General features: G+C 38.6%; 3 protein-coding genes across 5 annotated transcripts; 1 reads left to right on the forward strand and 2 right to left on the reverse strand.

Moving 5' to 3' along the window:
* Positions 1-134: 134 nt before the first annotated feature.
* Positions 135-5,325, forward strand: LOC124176707 (transcriptional protein SWT1). Of its 3 annotated transcripts, none has more exons than XM_046558300.1 (11): positions 135-600; positions 797-1,703; positions 1,810-2,138; positions 2,225-2,473; positions 2,578-2,808; positions 2,874-3,128; positions 3,227-3,419; positions 3,591-3,709; positions 3,781-3,938; positions 4,052-4,192; positions 4,297-5,325. In XM_046558300.1, the coding sequence occupies exons 1-11, from the start codon at positions 457-459 to the stop codon at positions 4,547-4,549; spliced, it is 2,979 nt and encodes a 992-aa protein (XP_046414256.1). In that variant the 5' UTR covers positions 135-456; the 3' UTR covers positions 4,550-5,325. The 3 variants fall into 3 exon arrangements, with proteins under 3 accessions (XP_046414256.1, XP_046414258.1, XP_046414257.1); XM_046558301.1 differs by having other exon boundaries at positions 180-600; positions 803-1,703; XM_046558302.1 differs by lacking the exons at positions 3,781-3,938; positions 4,052-4,192; positions 4,297-5,325 and having other exon boundaries at positions 156-600; positions 3,227-3,501.
* Positions 5,032-9,815, reverse strand: LOC124176714 (phytanoyl-CoA dioxygenase domain-containing protein 1-like). The gene is made up of 5 exons (XM_046558319.1): positions 9,582-9,815; positions 6,433-6,576; positions 6,237-6,350; positions 5,995-6,145; positions 5,032-5,769 (listed from the first exon to the last, which is right to left on the reverse strand). Exons 1-5 carry the CDS (start codon positions 9,603-9,605, stop codon positions 5,348-5,350), a joined length of 855 nt encoding a protein of 284 aa, XP_046414275.1. The 5' UTR covers positions 9,606-9,815; the 3' UTR covers positions 5,032-5,347.
* A 773-nt stretch (positions 9,816-10,588) lies between these two features.
* LOC124175744 (phytanoyl-CoA dioxygenase domain-containing protein 1 homolog) lies at positions 10,589-14,224 on the reverse strand. Its single transcript, XM_046556230.1, has 5 exons — positions 14,056-14,224; positions 12,627-12,770; positions 12,415-12,528; positions 12,164-12,314; positions 10,589-11,291 (listed from the first exon to the last, which is right to left on the reverse strand). The coding sequence occupies exons 1-5, from the start codon at positions 14,071-14,073 to the stop codon at positions 10,870-10,872; spliced, it is 849 nt and encodes a 282-aa protein (XP_046412186.1). The 5' UTR covers positions 14,074-14,224; the 3' UTR covers positions 10,589-10,869.
* Between the last annotated feature and the right edge of the window lie 5,595 nt (positions 14,225-19,819).

A 19,819-nucleotide genomic window follows, 5' to 3' on the forward strand; every position in this document is an offset into this window, starting at 1 on the left:
CAACTGGCTTGCTAATTGAAGTAATGGATATTTATGCTCACAAGTATTTACCTTGACTTAGAACAATATTTACTAAACATCTCTGCGTGAAAATGTGATTATTGCATGATTTTTTGATAAGGTCGATCAAACGGCGATTCCGCAACTGTCGCCATGTAGACCAATCGGAAGGCAGTTTCAAACGGAAAATCTTTTCACGAGTGAAACCCGCTGCCGTGCAAACGAGCCCAGAAGTCCGCGCTATATTTACATCTCTGTTTACGATTTACACAGTTGTTACTTAGTCAATGGCCAAACACGAGAGTCTATTTTTGTACGATATATTAGTAACTGAATAAATTATTTTGTGCGTTGTGTTAATCTGTTACCAAACCTTTTGCACAATTTGCAGTGTAATATGACTGAATTACTCTACATCAATCATCCCATTATTTCGCTGAAGAAGAGTATTCGACAATGAGTTCGACGAAAAAAAGTAAAGTTAACCTCCCGAGTGGCTGGATCGTCGTCAATTCAACAAGCTTTCCCGACAGGGTTTATTACTTCAATGTTCGTACTGGAAAATCGTCTTGGACAGAACCGTCGCACGAGACGAACAAGGTACGTGGGTCACCCTGTTATTCGACTACATTCATCTTACCACGTAGTTGTGTTACGTGTTCAATCGCATGTTTCATAACCTTGAAAATTCGCTAATTATCTCATCCAAAATCGAGCTCAGCAAAAGCTTAGTGTTTTCCTGCCAATGCTTATGTCAATTTATGTTGAATTACAGCAGTTCTTTTTTATTGCACAGTTTCAGCCCAAAAATGCTGGACAAAAGCGTAAACTATCAACAGACACCGACGTGACCTCCCCTGATTCAACTTCCTTGGATAAGTTACAGAACTCCAGTGACAATGATAAGCCCCGGCGATTACTGCGAGCCAAGCGATGTTCGGAAACGTCTCAAATATCCGAAACACCACAGATGAAGGCATTGAGAGAGAAAATGACCAAGCAGAAGTCTAAATCTAACCAGAAGAAGAAGCCAAAGCAAGGTCTCTCTGTACCTGAAAATAGCACCCAAGATGTGACACTGCTTAATCGTCTTGGTAGTGAGGAATTGCCCCTCTGCTCACAGCGGGCTAAGCAATATTCTGAATCGAGAGTAGTAGAAACGCCCCAAATGAAAGCATTGAGGCAAAAAATTTTAGAGAAAACATCAAAGTCTGTGCAGACCCGAAAGGCAAAATCAAACGTCTCGGGGCTTGAGAATAATAATGAGGATTTACCTCTGTTTGTGGATAAACGAAACAGTAGTATCAAACTAAAGACTCAAAGATGTTGCACTAAATTGTCTAATACTGATACCAGGAAACCAGACGACAATGTTTCCAATGTTAGGAGTACCTTGAATGCTGCAGAGTCATTTGTGAGCAAATCGACTACTTCAGCTACGTCAAGGCGTACAGAGAAGCTGAAAGTAGAAGGACACCGACGAGGTCTTAAAGTCGACAAAAAAAAGAATCTGGCCAATAAAAGATTGGACAGTTTAAAGAATAAACTTAGTACCATCCGCAAGAGAATAGAACCTGCTATATCTGCCAAGGTGGCACGACGATTGGCAACACAAGATGCTACGTCTAGTAAACTCGATACAATATTCGATAAGAGTGTTGAGAACAATACCGTATATGAAATGCGCCCTATTAGCCCGACAGGTATTTCTATAATGAATTGATCCTAACAATTGTGTTTTAAGATGACATAAGTTTTCACCTAAATTTTTCATGCTGTCTTCTCTGACGAATTTTTGCTACATTTCAGATCCATTGCCGAGCATTTATCAAAATACTGAATCACGATTCAGATCGCTCAGAGCAAGGCTCGCAAGCAGGTCATCTTCATCAGATATTAAAACTCAGCAAGAGAATGATCAGTCAGATAAAGCTGCCCCGTCTAATCTTTCAAACATTCCAAAAGTTGGCAGAAAAAAGAAGAAAACTAGTCATTTGGAAAAAACAAGCATAGATAGTAGTGTTGACGAAAGGGCTGATGTGTTTTTGAACCACGCTGTGGCACAACATGCAGACGAGGCCGCATTTTTTGAAGAAATGGAATGGGAACCCATTGAACAGGAAAAACTCATCATTGAAGTGAGATACATATGAAAGCATTTTCCCAGTTTACAAAAATCATCATCATGTAGTAGAAAATCTAATGATAAAATCATTATTTTTAGGTCCAAGAAGTTAGGATGCATCTCTCTACCGATGTAGGTGCGACGGAGCAGAAACCCCCTAATTGTACTGTAAATGGCCTAGAGTTTTCCCATGTTTCTGAGAACAGGAACCAAACGGTTGTGTATATTGTTGTCGACACCAATGTCTTTTTGTCAAATTTGAAGACAGTTACAGAAATTTTGGAGGGTTGTCATCAAACGAAATTTCAATATAAACCTGTGGTTGTAGTGCCTTGGATGGTATTACAGGTTAGTACTTTTGGAAAACTTGGTACAATTTATTTTTTAAGAATAAATCAATTTTCTTGAGATTTAATTATTTTTTACATGTATTTGATATTCTTCTGCCACAGGAATTAGACTATATAAAGGATAACAAATTGCAGAGGAAATCAACACACTTACAAAGAAGTGCCAAAATCGCAGTTGACTTGTTGTTTCAATATTTCTCAAGTAACCACCCTCGACTGCAAGGTCAAACAGCTGCAGATGCTGCTTCGAACAAAACAAAATATCATACTGACTCGCCAGATGACGAAATATTGCAAACTTGTTTGAAAATTCGAGAATTTGGATGTACAGTTGTGAGTTACTCTCAGAGTTGATAGAAATTTAAGCGTTTACCGATTCACTGAATTATTTTTCTTAGGTTTTGCTGTCCAATGACAAAAATCTCTGCAACAAGGCAATGATACACCATATCCCTACTTATGGGCGGCATAAATCTATTCAGGCAATGCTTTTGCTGAATGCGAACGAAATTGAAGCTAAATCCCCTATGACGCAACTGAAACAAGTGAAAGGTGTTGAAAACCATACAGAAACGGTTAATTCAAAAGAGGCTGATACATCGGATGAAATTTTTTGCGAGGCAAAAGCTATAATGAAGAACTTTCTATCTGTTGTAGGTATTTTAGAAGTTTGTTGCAACTTTTTTTTTTATCTTCATCAAACTTTCTAATCATAAGTATGTAAACTTAACTCCAACCAATTGTCTTTCAGATCGTTTCAAAAGAAATGGAAAAATTATTTGGGGAAAAATGGGCAAGGCACGTGATAATTCAACCTCCTTGGTCAGTGATGGACGTTCTCAAGTGTACCTCGAAACACTGGATCGCCGCAATTAGTGATGTCTTTGTAAGACGGGCTGAATCCATGGTTACGAAACTGACAGAGATATTTCTCAACTCTCCAAGTATGTCAATTCCGTATTTATATGAAAATAAGACAGAACCGAATATAAAAAGTATCCGAAGTTGGAAAAATTCTTAGAAAAGGTGCTATTTTTTTCTCTTTTATAGAAATATACGCGAATTAATTTCTTGTTGCATTCGATTTTCCACACGAGATTGATTTTGGATTTCAGAATATGGTCAGAGTTTAAAATCCATCAGAACCGTGTTAGAAGTGTGCTATGATCTTGTACAGATGGTGAAATCAGACAAATATCAGGAACTATCTTATCAATCATGTTCTAACATCAAGGTAAATAGCGAATGACTTACGTTTATTTGTCTATAAGCTCACTAACGTTTAATTCGTGGACTATATTTTAGAAGCTGATTGATAGATGTGATGAAGAAGTGAAGGAAAACGAGGTAGAAAAAAATCAGACCTTGATCGAACTTGAAAACGAGAGTGTGAACAACGAGCAACGGGCTAACAATGCTTTCAGATTGTTTGATCAAATTTGGACGTTTACAAATAACTTTTGGTAATATGCATTGCCAATTTTTAAAGAGCTTTCAATACGAATTAGGCAGAAAAGGCATTTTTTTTAAATTGAATCGACTGCAAATAATCTATAAGATTTTCACGGAATTACAGTGGAATGTCGGCCGATTTGGTTGGAATACCCCACTGCATAACTTACGAAGGATTCAATCCCGCTCCGTCAGCTGAAACTATAAATCGATTGCAGCCAGAATTAGTATCCAGCTTGAATCAGCTGATACACGTTCTAAGAACGTAGGTTGAACTACATTCGTTATTGTCACATAATTCTTCAAAACTTTTCACCAGTTAGACATCAAGATTTGTATGTTAGTAATCGTGGACGGAATTTATTTCAGGGTTTTAAGTGAGGTGGGCTGTCTGACTGTGTCCCATCCAGCGCTGATTGCCCTTCACCAAAGTTTGGTCAATTACCTTCCAAATTCTGGCGAGTTTAACGACTCGAGCTCTTTGGATATCGGCGATCTCCTTTGTTGTATCAGGTTGAAAAAAGAGTTTTTGAAAACTGGACTGATCCAGTTGCAAGAACTGAGTTGTCAGTTTTGCCGGATAGCAGACTTTCGATCAATGACCGTTGGCATTTCGAGTTAGGCATTTCAAAGTTACAGTACGTTAGGACGATGTGATATTAAAACAAACGTAATCTACAAGTACTGTGTTAGTCAGAAGGTTATTTTTGAGAAAAATATATTCACTCAGAGTCTTGTTCACAAGATTAATAATTTACTACATTTGCCGCGAAATAGAGGCGTGTTGAAACTTGAACTTTTTGTATTTCAGAGTAGACTGTAGTTTTTATACTTGAATTTTGCACTCGTTATGAGATGCTGATATCATAGTTTTATTTGGTCTAAACGGATCTTTATTCGTATCATTAGTCATCGTAGATGTAAAAAACAGAAGTCGGTAACTCGGCTGAAAGTAGAGATAAAAAAAAAACATAAACCATTAGTTTTGGTTGTAAATATCGTTCCGAATCGCTTCACTGTTGTTACTCACATGTCATATAAGTACAGCTTAGCAGAGAAGCGTCTGTATTTCGAGAGAAATGCAGGTACATACATACAGATGTATAGAAAGAGGTATAATATATTTATTTGAAACGTAAGTACAAATGTAAAACAAGTCTAATCAAACGGCATTAAAATTTGTATCCAACCGTATACTCAAACTCTGACCGTACATATTAATTGTCTTAAACGATATAAGGCATAGTTCTATAACATTAAAACAAGTTTAAGAGAGACAAGGGTTTGCATTGTAGGTATAAATATATAAACGTATCTGTTTTTTTTTTTTTTCGATACTCTTGATCATTGACGCTTAAGACGTTCATAATCAAGTGAATTCCTTACGATAAGTGAAAATCCATTGAACAAACATAATTGTCTAATTTCTGTATAGTAAAGGAAACCCTTCAGGATTAGGGGGTTGAAGCCAGTTGTCCTTGGAATACTGTACGTGTTTGGTTTCGACAACGTGGTAGGTGTAGGCGTGCCGGGATTTTTGGCTCTTGTTGGCATTCGAGTAGTGGACGACCTGTCCGTGGAGCAGCACACAGGTGCCTTTCTTGACTGGTACGGCTCGGAAGTTGCTCTGGGGGTAGCAAGGTGCAGCGCTGTCGTATACCAGAAGCTCGCTGGCCTTTGGATCTTTGTTGCGCATGTAGCGTCGATGCACTCCGCCGTTGTGAGACCCAGGCGCTATCCACAGACAGCCATTCTCTAGCGTAGCGTCCTCCAGTGCTATCCAAAAGCCTAGGAGTCGGGGAGGTTGCGTATAGAGGTACGTTGCGTCCTGGTGCGCGGTTACTGTAATGAGAAATAAATATTACCTCGTTTGTTTAATTTGTAGCAACTCGGCCTACGGGATAGTGAGGATTTGGAAGAGGCAGAGTGATCGGTTAGTCCAGATATCATCGTCCGAGGAGCGTGTTGAGATAACTTCGTTTGTGTTTCGGAAAATTCTGGAACCATTCCTGATTATAAGAACGGTTGTAAATACCAATTTTCGGTACGTGTATACTTAGCTCCTACCTTCAGAACCAATACCGGGATTTTTGTATATAAACATCGACTGACATATCGCTGGTTCCTGAAAATTCAGCTGAAAAGCGGTTTCCTTTGCTCTGTCGTCGAACGAAATTTTCTTAAACGTCGGATGCAGCCAGTGAAGAGCGTGTCCCACCTGACAACAATCGTTTGATTTGATTCGCACCCGTTTTACGACAATACACGTACAGTTCTTTACCAAGCATATGGTTATTGTACATATTGACCTTGTTCAGCGATACTCTGGGATGAACTTTGAGTTTTCCGTTATCCTCCAGAGCTCCAGCCTCGAAGAAGAGGCTTATCTTGTGGGCGCTGTCAAGGAAGTATTGATCTTTGTTCTGCGAATAATTATTATTTATCTTGTTAATCTGATCATTATCCAATCTATGAGTTATGGAATTTTTTGCCGAGGAATCTTACTTGCGGCAATTCGACGGTATTGAATACTTTTCTTTCGTTTTCCGGTGGCAAGTTTGTCGTGAATTCTTCGCCGGCGGCTCTGAGCTCTTCCACCTCGCTAGGCGAAAGATAATCTTCCAGCACGACGTAGCCGTCGTTTTGAAACTGAAAAACAATTTTGAAGTGTTCAATTCTACTCAAGGTCACGACTACATACTATCATGAATTTTCGTGTAAGATCTGGAACGATTCAGCGCGTACAAGTATTCATGTATCTACCCACGGGTGATACACTTTGAATGTATTTTTACTCAATGCAACAAGAATAATCTCAGCCGAGTCTCTCTACCACCTGGTGATTAGGTGCCAGAGTGTGCGTTTAACCGTAAAGGTCGTTCTATTTTGAAATCGGAGCACTTCCTAATGTTGTCCACTGCTCGCGTGATGTGAAGTGATAGAGAAAAGAGTTTCGATTCATTTGCTTCGAATCGCGAGGAGAAAGGATGATTATCGTCACGGCATGTGATATCATAAAGTGTCTGAGTGCCTGAGTTAAAAATATATCACGAAACACATATAAACGCATAGATTTAATGATCGGGGATTCCCCAGCTACGCCGAAAAGCTATCACACGTCATCAATGACGCTTCGTTATGTTTCTATCCGAGAGGGCGGAAGATAAAATAGAAATGACCAGTCACTGTTTTTCTTCGTTACGTTTTCACTACGTAAATATACCTTTCCGTTTCTCCGGTTATTAATACACCTTACGTATTGCATTCAAATTTTCAAAATATACCGATCATGATGCCTGAGAAGTACGCGTATTGCTAACAGTTGAAATATGCGCCTGTATATATGGGGCATTCCATGTCAACTCGACCAATGATCTTCCCTTACCATTTTTGATTCGTTTCAGGATTTTTCATTCCGTTTTCCGGTCACAAAAATGCACTTCTTAATTTTTTCAGATTTTCTGCTACAACCGTTAATTTTTTATGATTATTCAAATATATCTAAAATTTAGCATTTTGTAAATATTTAAAAAAAATTATTTTTCATCCCGCTCATTCTGACACCCCTTCCATAATGAGGCGATTTTCTCTTCTATTTTTTTCTACCACATTTTGAACAGACAAAATACCACGTATTCAATCGTTCAAACTTTCTGTTTTCAATTCTGAATCTTTTGCCGCAAGGACGCAGAATTTTTGATGTTTTTTTGAGAATCTTCGGAACGTGAAACACGCTGTTGTGTTTGTTGAAATGTTTAAAGTGCTAGAAAGAAATAGAAGCCGAATCGCCCGATTAGGGAACAGGTGTCCGAATGATCGGAATGAAAAATAAGATTTTGGAGAAGGCTTTGAGATTTTTAAAAAATCCCAATTTTTAGATAGGTTTAAATAATGATAAAAAATTAACGATTCTAGGAGAAAATCTGAAAAAATTAAGTAGTGCTTTTTTGTGACCGGAGAACCGTATGAAAAATTATGAAGCAAATCAAGAATGGTGTTTGAAAATCATTGGTCGAGTTGACATGGAATGCCGCATGTACACATGTGAATTTTACAAATGTACTTTGCACATTCATGTCCAAATACAGTGCGTCCATGCATTTGTGATAAGGCCGACTCGTTCTTTCAGTAAGAGTTTGATAATTTCAATAATACTATTTTCTGGTATTTATTTCTTCAATAAAATCGTTAAACATTCGTCATGTAATGAAGTACAACTTATTTCTTCTTTTCTTTTTTCATGAAATATGTGTAATATGCAGCGAAATTTATTGCCATTACGACACGTAATGCTCGTATACGTTCATCCGTGGGGGGCATTGATTTTTCAGGGGATTGCAGAACGGACGAACGAAAATGGACGTATAGTTTGTGGTGACGGGGGTGTTACATCGGGATCTTAGCTGAATGAATCTTTAAAGATAGAACGAAACACTCAGCGAACGCGGTTACATTGATGTACGAATGGAATGCACGTATACGTTGCATGATTGCAAACTTACGTGTCAGACGGTTTTAGAATCGCGAGCAATAAACCGTTATGATTCGCGCTGGGATATCAGCGTAATTGTAGTTAATTGTTTCACCCGTAAACAGTGATGAATCCGTGTATTATTTTTAAACAGTTTTTATCCTCGAATACACTGAAAAACGGCCAGTAATTAAAATCTAGTAGCGTTACGAGTACTCGATAGAGTTTAGCACTATGTACAGAGATAACACGTTTCTCAGCTTTTAGACGGATATGATCGCTTATACTCTATAGCCGCCTCGTTTGTCGTAACCAAAAATTTAAAAATAGCCCTGTGCATTGCTGTTCATGGTGAAGGGTAATGTGTATAAGTGGCGTGAGCATCGACACTGAATTTTATTGCCCTCTGCAATCAGATTCTACAAATAAGAACAGCTAGAGATGATCCGTCAATAAAATTCGTTGAACGTGAAAACAAATTGGAACGCATGCATCGATTACTGATCACTTCGCGGATTTTAATTTGCATTTGCGGGAAAAGTTTTCAACCGTGGGCACAAAATATCGTCAATAGTTATTGACAAGAAGATCAACTCGGCGACAAATGAAAACCGCGCGGGGTGGGGGGGAGGGTACTAAAAAACAAAAACTAAGAAATCCATCTTGATTATCGACGTAGTTAAAGAAAAAGAAATTAAGTATTCAAAGAAAAAGTATGTTGACAGTAATGTCAATTGTAAAGATTCGCTGAGAAGATGAGAATTGGTGCAGATTGTTGCGAGTGCCATTTTTCATTGTCAGCGTGTATAATTAATGACGCTCCTCTAGCAAATGATTGAAGAAGAATGCGTTGAACTATCTTGTGCTATGACGGTTACGCTAATCCAGTGATAAAATTATGTAGTTTTCCATTGACAATTTGGTTTCGCATGCACATATTTGTTACGTGATATCCCTGAAACGTATTTTACTATATGGCAATACGTACAACACAAAACGCATCGAACGAAACAGAGTTTATCAAACAGACTGTATACCAAAAGTATATGACCTTTGAACCGATCGTTTTCTACATACACCGATAACATGACAAGTGTGTATATCTTCTACGGTATAGATGCGTTGGCAGAGTAGACTATTCTACGTTAAAAGTAGAATGACGATACATTGAGATGCAACTCACCTTCGACAGTATGTCCATCTTCATACCAGATCTTTACCAATTAATATTTATCTCCTATTATGCAATAATTGTTATTCGTATTCCGCGCGCTCTCCAAAAACACGAGTTGCAAATTTCAAAATTATGACGTACGTTCAAAATTGGAGAGTATAAACTAATGGAAAGAAATAATTTTTGCGCCGTGGTAGATCGAAGTGAAGCGCTTGGCGGCACTTGGAGGACTGCGGACTCGGGGCTTGGGAATTGGAATACTGTGCGGATTGCGGAAGCGTGGATGAGCAGTGAGGCGTGGAGCCGACATTCGGGAGCAGCGGCAAAGACGACCGTAACGCTGTACGATAACGTCGAACCTAACGGAAATTCTTCCGACTTAAAGAAGACAAATTTTGAAATTGTCTTTTTACCTTGATTTGGCATTGTTATTTAAAACTGCAAAAGGAATGAGGGTGAAAAAGATTAAATCAACGAAGGAAAAAGTAGGGCGCCTTGTTGCATGCAACCCACGTTGCATGAAATCTGGCGGGATCATTAGCATTACCGAATCGTTACATTTTCAGTCCTTATTAAATTCTTGCCGCTTCTTCTGTACTTACTACTTCGTGGTAGATGAAACTTGTCAGTCGTTTATTAATTATAAATCGAGAAACTTTCGCGCTGCTTGGCTCAAACTTTTAAACTTACGCCTGACGCGGCTGGCGACGGAAATTCGGTAAGCGAATCGGCAAGTGCATTTCTCATCAGATTACAAACATGCGTCACAGTTTTTTTTATCTGATTCTTGCTTCCTCAGTCTCGTTAGACGCGTAGTTGAATTTTCATATGCTTTTTTCGATTCTTTTGCACGTTAAAACAACCAAGTTTGTATAAAGAGTTTGGGCTATTAACTACGTCGCAAAAAGTATAACCGAGCGTAAAGTTAAAGGCTTTTTTGAATACGTTTTTAGATTGAAACTTTTTAGAAATTTCTAGGCATCTTAGGTAGTTGCGGGAATAGATAAATAAAAAGATACAGATACGATATATTTATTATACATATATTAATAAATCCAAGTGCAAATTATTAAATATACAAAAAGAAATGCATGGAAATGGTGTTAAAACTCTGCTCTAGTCGTATACATTGAAACTTGAGCTGTGAATTTCAGTTATCTTATCGATATGACGCGCGTCCCCCATACTGGTTTCGTCTCGATCTTCCCGACCATTGACATTCAAGATATTGAAACTGACTGAAATAATTATCGCACTTAATTAGGGGGTAAAAATTTAAAGAATGCCTTGAAGGACGTTAGTTTTTATACAACAAAGGAAATCCCTCGGGTTGCGGGGGTTGAATCCAGTTTTCTTTCGAGAACTCTACGTTCTTCGTTTCGTACGCGTGAATCGTATACGCGTGGCGGGACTTCTGACTTTTGTTAGGTTCCGAATAGTGGATGATTTTTCCGTGGAGGAGCACGCAGGTTCCTTGCTTCACCGGTACGGCCTTGAAATTGCTTTGGGGCCAGGAGGGCGTCTGCGTGTCGTATACGAGTAATTCGTTGGACTTCGGATCCTTGTTACGCATGTACCTCCAGTGTACCTCGCCCTTGTGAGAGCCTGGTGCTAACCAGAGGCATCCGTTCTCCAGCGTAGCGTCCTGCAGCGCTATCCAGTAGCCTAGGAGTCGCGTGGGTTCCGTATAGAGATAAGTAACGTCCTGATGTATGGTCACTGCGATTGGAAATAAGGCTGAATTATTTTACCATCCCTGGTGGAAGCTGCTATTTGCGAGTGTTTGGACTTTGGGGGGTCAAGGTCGAAACTTGAAAGGGTCAATGTTGCGAATGGCCGAGATTTCAAACATGCGAAAATAAAATAACGAAACTCATTCTAATCAGTTACACTTTCGAAAATCAAGATTTCGAACAATTCAGCTTTTCCTATTTTATTTGCGCTTGTTTGAAATTTCGATACATCGACCTTTCGGAATATTGACCCTACCCTACCCAGTTTTGACCCCCACCCATATTGATCGTGACATGTGGATAACCGGAAGGATTTTTTCAACGTTTTCACCAATATCTCTTTCTCATTAAGGTGTTTAATTTTCATCGCGTGCATATTTACACCGGCATTTACAAGGAAAGTATCCCAGGTCAATCTCTCCGATTTTTTTTTTTCTGTAATATGTTAAAGCAGACTGAAAACTAAGCGCCACGTATTTTTTTCATCTGCCATTAAACACTTTAAGGGGGTGGAACCAACCTCCAACGTACGGTATGTTAAGCGGTGATTTAGCAATTTTTTTTTTTGTTTTTTATTGAGAAAATTACATTTTGCATTCCCCGTTATGATAAAACTTTTCCAATTAGATTGGTTAAAAAATATTACGTTCTCGTAGGTGAAACTGCCAAATCGCTCTGTGAGATGCCTCACTTTGGATGGTGGTTTCACCGCCTTAAAGTGTTTAACGACAGATAAAAAAAAAATAAAAATAACCGTCGCCGAGTTTTTAGTCTACTATATCATATTGCAAAAGAAATGAAATTGGAGAGATCGACCTGGGATACCTACCTTGTTAGTCGTATAATAAGCCATCTTACCTTGAGAACCAATACCGGGGTTTTTGTAAATGTACATAGACTGGCAAATTGCCGGTTCTTGGAAGTTAAGTTTCCGCGCAATATCCTTCACTCTGTCGTCGAAGGAGATTTTTTTAAACGTAGGATGTAGCCAATGAAGGGCATGTCCCACCTGTGAACAGTTGCACCAGCGTATTCATTTTCCCTTTTACATAGACCCTACACGTGTTCGCGATTACCAAGCATGCGATAATTATGCATGGTATATTTACCTTGTTCAATGATATCTTGGGGTCAACTTTGAGTTTCCCGTCAAGGTCCAGTGCTCCGGGTTCGAAGAAGTAGCTCATCTTGTGGGCACTGTCCAGGAAGTACAGATCTTTGTTCTGCGAATTATTATTATCATTTTTTTTTTGTTGCAATGTTGATCATTATAATGTTATTGTAACGAGGCATCATAGAATTACTAAGAGAGGAATCTCACTTGAGGAAAGTTTATGCTATCGAATACTCTTCTTTCATTTTCCGGCGGCAAGTTTGTCGTGAATGCTTCACCAGCGGCTCTAAGCTCTTCCACCTCGTCAGGCGAAAGAAAATCTTCCAACACGACGTAGCCATCATTTTCGAACTGAGAAATGAGTAAAATAATTATTCAAATCGTTTACATTACTGCGCGATTATCTACTGTTACACTATCTTGAAATGTTTGGAAATTTTGGAAGTATATACGTCATCGGGTTATCGCATAATTATCGGATTATATAATCCATACTGTGCGTTATCAAATTTTACAAAACTTATAATTTAGAATGTTATTAAATTTTTGGACGCTAATATTGTTAATTAGAAACGAAGAAGATATCACAAGGTATTTTAAATTACAAAATATATCGTCTAAGACCGTGGTCAACATGTTGTACTAGGAATTGGGATCAAACACAACTCCTTTTATACATTCTTTAAAAGGGTAGTTATATTGATACATAGTCTGGATAAACTTCCATTTAGAACATACCTCCGATCAATGCGAAATTTGGTATACTCACGTATTTTGATGCGCTGATCAAGAATATCATACTCAAAACACCCGCAAATTAGATTTTCAAGGTCAAATCAATTTTTTTTTTTTTTTGTATGTGTGTGTGTGTGTATTTGGTATACTTATGTATTTTGATGCGCTGATCAAGAATATCAAACTCAAAACACCCGCAAATTCGATTTTCAAGGTCAAATCAATTTTTTTTTTTGTAAGTGTGTGCGTGTATGTGTGTGTGTGCGTGTGTGTGTGTGTGTGTGTGGGTTTGTTTAGGTTTGGGTTCGGGTTTTTCCTTATATTTATTGCAATAAATGTGAAGAACATTTAAAAAATTGATTTTTTGTCGATTTGACCTTGAAAATCGAATTTACGGGTGTTTTGAGTATGATATCCTTGATCAGCGCATCAAAATACATAAGTATACCAAATTTCAGATCGATCGGAGGTATGTTCTAAACGGAAATACACCCCATAGTCTTAATACCTGTGTAATTATGAATAAAGGAACAACGATTAATATGATATTGGTAAATCATGAAATTAATTTTTTTTTTTTTTGCCTCAGTAATTCAAATTTGGACCGGAAACAAGATTAAAATTAAGTCACGGTGCCCGAACGTCGAAATGGATATTTTCCGACCCAGAGCGTAAAGTATATACGCAGAGAAATTTCTTGGATATGTAGGTCTCCTTATTAAAAACATCAAAATTATCAGTCAACGTTTCGACCTTAGGATGTGGGTCATCTTCAAGACAGGTTTATTGCATCTAGTACAAATTTCCAACCAACCAAAAAGGAAAGTATCTGAAACCCCTTATGTTGGCGATAATACACAGTTGAAACTGTCTCAGAATATTCTTATCAGGTATAACTCACCTTCGACAATATGCTCATCTTCTTGAAATCACGATTAACAGAATTTATTTATAATATACAATTTTTTCACAAGTATAAAATCGGGGAAGACAAACAAATACAAACAAGAAAGTCGCGTGTCGAGGCGAACTACAGTGAATCGCTTGATGGTTTTCGGGGAACTGCAAACTTAGCAGAGACGTGTCTGCTTTTATGCTGGGAAACTGGGGACTTACTCGTTTAAATGTTCTTTTACGTAACCTCGGCCCGCGATTCGTTGGTTCATTCCCGTTCTGTAGATTTCAATAAAACCAGTGAGTTCCGTTCGCAGTTTCGCGCGTCCGTGGGTAAGGTAGAATCTCTGCACAGCGACACAGCGTTCCGTCTGTCGACGATCCAACGAAAAGTTGTTCTCTCATTGGCTGTAATTCATTCCGTTTCCGCTGTTTCGCATGAGCTCCGCTTGATGCGACGTCATTCTTTCGTATCGTACGTATAAACTAGTGAATGACTCGATTAAGCATCGAGCTAGGAAGAACCGCGTTAATTGAGAAAGAGATCTTCGACACACCCAACGTCTACCGGAAAGTGATCAGAGGTCATTTCGAAAAGATCTCCGAGCCTGAAGCGTCGACATCTAGTGAAATCCTAACTTTGTATTTTCGAGCTGATTATGATAGTTTTTCTCTTCTTCGAGTATCGCTAGAGAAATGAGAATTTGGAAACCAAAATTAGCCAAGGAAAAGTACGGCGCCTTTTTATACGCAACCAGAATCGTAGTTGCCCAATTAGAATGGAATGAGAATGTTCTTCGCAATTCTCGTTCGAGAGGTGGCGCCACTCCAGCGTCGAACTGGATAACTATTTATATTGTTGAAGGCAGGCGGGACACGTTCGATTCTTCATATGATTAGCGTCAAATCGCTCTGTTATACCGAGATCTAAATACCCTATTGTTTATCAAGATGTTTCCAAAGGAACGGAAACGTACGGTAACGAATAAAAGATCTGTTTTCGCCCAAGGAGACGGGCAATCGATTCCTTAAGTCTTTATCATTTTTGATTCGCAATCACCTTTAACTCACGAAGTTTGCGAAGTTCGCCTCTCTGCTCCTCAATCGCATTCTTATTTTTATTCTCTTGAGATCGTAACATTCTATTACCATGTACTAACGGGGAGTATGAAATAAAAAAAAAAAATAATAACTAGCAGGATAAAGAAGAAAGAAGGCACGATTGCCTCATCATTTCACAATTTTGACTGTATGAAATTATAAAAAAATGTTGGCATCAACGTTTATAATACAACATAAGTATAAGAAAAACGGCTGGTTAGTTATTATATCCTGTAGAGGTGGAGAAAAATCGTCAGAATGGCTTAAGTTCAATCAATAGAACAGCACGGATCTCGTACATCCATTAAGAACATGTCTTAGTATACTCGCGGAAAAGAAAAATGCCAGTATTAAGGTAAGTGTACCAGTTACTGTTCCTGTACCAATTATTGACCTTCTTTGGTTGCATCCGTTCGATCCTTAGTTCTAACTTTCAAGCAATTGGTTTTATTCATCGAGAAATTCACAATTTGTGCCGTAAATTTATAATTATGGAAATTTAAAGGATCAATAATTGGGTCTAAGCGTGTCGATACCTGGTACACTTACCTTAGTTCAATTCCGGAAGAGAAATATTTCGACGAATCCAAGTTCAGTTTACGACGTAGGAGATTTTGAAAGGCATTACTCACTTCGCGATGCAGCATCTACGCACATATATACGTACCAATAAAATATTAGTCATAGGCTGTAAAGCGTGAAAGTTGGAGAAGCGTCGGAGGTGGAGTGGCAAGGACTTGAGCCCGTACGATTCTCGTATACGAAAATAGCCACGATGCGATATCTCGTGCGAGGGGTCATGAGGAGTCGGCTCGTGCAGAGAAGAACTTGTCGAGTTCATCTGTACTTACAACCTATGTGTACACCTACACATGTAAATACATACATACATACCTAGCCACGTGTATCTGGGATATTATACATATTAAGCGAACATTTGAAAGAGGCACGGAACGCGAGAAGGTCCTTTCCTAAGCACGTTTTACGTTCCATTGTGCCTCACGCGAATAACGCAGATTTTTCCTCTGTAATTACTAGTGATGTAACGCATGTAAATTTTGTAAGTATTTGCGAACGCACATTTTTAAATTTGGCGCCATTTCTCTATGGCTAAAGCGTCGACCGACAGGCACACCGTGCAAGTTGCAAGCACACATTAGCGTCGTTTGCATCTTATTACGGAAATTGCTGAGCTAATCCGAACTAAGTCGCTTGTCTGTTTGATTATTTAACGACAAGTTGATAACAGAAGTAAATTAACTTTTAGGATAGTGTGTGATTCCAATGTGAAGACAAACTTATACAATAAAAGTTCGTTATAAAACTAATGTTTTCTCGTTTTATTTAATATTATTTTCCACAATTTTTATAAGCAAAATATGAAGTATTTGTGACAATCGCATTCGCAAAATATTCGCAGGATTTTTGTGAATGCGGATGCGAATGTCAAGAAATATGCGAGTATTTGTTACGTCACTAGTGAGTATATAGAGCCATCCACATGGACGCAAAGAGACGCGTACGTGTCTATAGGTACAAGTGCACTAATGTCGATCGCTTCTTGTCAGTTCGTCGTCTTCGCTCGCAGCGAAATAGAGCCTTGCGAATAATTCGCGAAATCGCGGCGCGCTGCTGCAAGCTTGCAAGCTGGAAAGCTAGGAAAGCCACGCGAACCCCTGGGAAATAAGTTCAAACGGTCTCGCTAAACCGACTTGACATTAGTAGGTATACGGACGCGGTGTTTTGGTGCATCTTCTGCGGGAGGTTTTTACTCTATTGGGAGAAGAGGCGCAACACGCAAGGACGCTGCTTCGAAAAAAGGTAATTCGCACGTTATCGTATACCAAAGTGTGGTATCGGTCATCAAAGCTCTTGGCTTCCGAAAGTGAGGAGAATTGGCAGCTTTTCCAATCGATCGGTGCTGTTTTCTTTGACTGTATGCGAATTTACGAAATTAACATTCGCTGATATTTTATCATTCTTCTCAGATTCGACGTCAGTCAAATACGTTGTTATTTCGTAGGGGCCAGAGGTGACAAAATATAGGTATAATATACACACATGTATTTTCTACACGTGAAGCGAAATAAATTTTTTATCTCCGATCGAGGGGGACTCTGCAGGGCAACGATATTACTCGAACAATTATGTAATGTTTATTTAGTTGATCGTCGGGCAAAGTCCACTAACTATTATAAGGCAAAAAATAAAAAAAAAAAAAAAAACAATGTATGCATAGTATAGAATAGAATAAGTTGAGAACATAAATTTGAAACGTAAATTTTCAACAGAATATAGTAGCAATGTATAAACTATAAAGGTATAAAATAAATAAATTTTGGTCTTTCAGCTCGCAATTGCAGAATAGCAATTATGGTATATATGGATATAAATTTGAACAATATGATATTGAACCATTGATATGCCGCTTGCATGTGTTATACGTTCGTAGGAAAAGTATAAGCCTGATGCTCAGGAATACTGACGAGTCAAGTTGATGCCATAATAACAAATGTGATTTGTTGAAAAATTAGAATTTCCGCATCTTCGATAACAGAAACGAATTGACAATCACGGAAAGGAAAATGAATACTTTGAAATCGGAAACCCTGCAGAGGAGCGTGGAATCGACCGACTCGTTTCCGTTGCCGGGATACGCGTTTAGAGTACTCACAGCATGCAATAAACCGCGGGTACGTATACGTAAACATAATTGTCGAAGATATGACACGACGGTGAGATAAACGGTCACGCGTGCAACGCGTCTTTGCCATTATTGAATTATATAGAGCCTAGTTATTACGTGCCTGCGTACCCGCGTACCCAAATACGTCTCGTTGCCTGGGTTGAATTGAGCGCCGGATGGTACTGGCCACACGTGTAGGTCCCAGTATACCTTCGACGTTAGTTGAATCGGTTGAAATGAGGACGAAATCGTATAGATAAATCGCTTTCAAATTGTATCAAATCACTTTATTGGGTTATACCCAGTTAGGAGACCGAAAAAAACAACGATTTATCAAGGATTTTTCATGAAGAGAAATTTCAATTTACTAATATGCAAATTTGTATACACATCGGGGTAACGTTGAACTTCAATCTGATATTTTTTAGTCGTAAAAATAAATATTTTTAAATATGCTGTAGCCGATGTCCGGGAGCACCTATAAAAAAAGGCGTCTTCCGGTGAGCAAGATATCTCTGGACTGGATCATCTGAAATGAAAAACTAAAAAAGATTTAGGTGACATAAGATATTGTCTGGACTTTGAACGAAGGAATAAGCAAAATATTAATTTTTAACAAAACGGCAGCATGTTAAAAAAAAACTTTCGTTTTTCCATAAAAATTTATCCCTTAACTTGTTGATAAAATGGAAAATAGTTGTCGGCGAGAAAAAGCCTTCGACAAAGAACTAAAAAATATATTCATAAAGCTCGTGTAAAAATTTGAGGCTGTTCGGTTCAGCCGTTGCCGAGAAATCTTGCTCACCGACTTTGAAAACACAGTTTTGAGAAAAATACGTTCAAAGTTTCACAAGCGCTTTCAAACGCTCCGGAGAGTCTTTGCAAATGTGCGCGTAACCTTGAAAATATTTCTCTGATCGACCCGGAATTTTCTGTGCATACACTTGAATGTATGTACATTACAAAAATGAAACATGACGAATAAAATCGAATGTTGAAAAATCCTGACTAAGTATAACCCTTTAATATCACTGAAAATTATCTGAAATCGTAGCAAATCACTATAAACGAGGACAAATCACATATGTGATCAGACAGAAAATAAGCTAAAGTCAGACGAATCATAAGCGAAATCACCTGACGTCGTCAAGAAGTCACGAAATCACTTCTGGATACGCTAAAAGTTTGGGTTCGTCGGAGCCGTTTATCGTTTTTTCGACTGGTCGTCGGTTATCCGAAATTGGTTGACATAACGCGACGACGACGGTCAGGTGTCGTAGGCAAGCCGTCGGTTACTGCACGCCGAGGTGTCTTATGATTAGAAACTCTTTGGAGAAAACCAAGTTGCGTAGCATTGCTGTAGACGAGTGTAATTAAAGCGATTCACTCGAGCCTCGTAATCAAGTGATTAATTATCCGGTTGAAGCTGGCTAGTTATCCGCTATCAGTAGAGGATATTTGTCAGAAAATTACGTTCTATAAATAGCTGCAGCCTCGTATCTAATAATTGGACGAAGTTGAACAATTACGAATAATCGTAACGAGTCCCCGAAAAACAAGATCCGTTTTATATTTTTTCAAGATCGTTTGCCGTTCGCTCCTCGAAAAATCCGTATAGCTCATTGTCAGAGGGACTGCACGATTGGTTTGGTAAACTACGTAATAAGCCATTTATTTTACTGATCTAGGTGTCGTTTGTGCTGGCATAACGTTCGTACGAATATCGTACAGGGTATCGCCCCACTGATGGCTCGTATTGAGTAAACACGATGTTATTCCAGGAATATCCCAGCTCGTCATATTGTTGCCACGAGATACTTTTGCAGTCTGCGGTGAATTTTCCTCGTTAATTAGGGATGCATTGGCTATACATTCTCAGTCAAAAGTGAGTCTCGTCGGCGATATTGAATACTTTGCGATAAGCTAAAAATCGGGGAAAAAAAATCAATCGCAACGAAGACGACAGGGAAATTAAATTTGAATA

Source organism: Neodiprion fabricii, chromosome 2 (genome assembly GCF_021155785.1).
Source record: "Neodiprion fabricii isolate iyNeoFabr1 chromosome 2, iyNeoFabr1.1, whole genome shotgun sequence".
Lineage (NCBI taxonomy): Eukaryota > Metazoa > Arthropoda > Insecta > Hymenoptera > Diprionidae > Neodiprion > Neodiprion fabricii.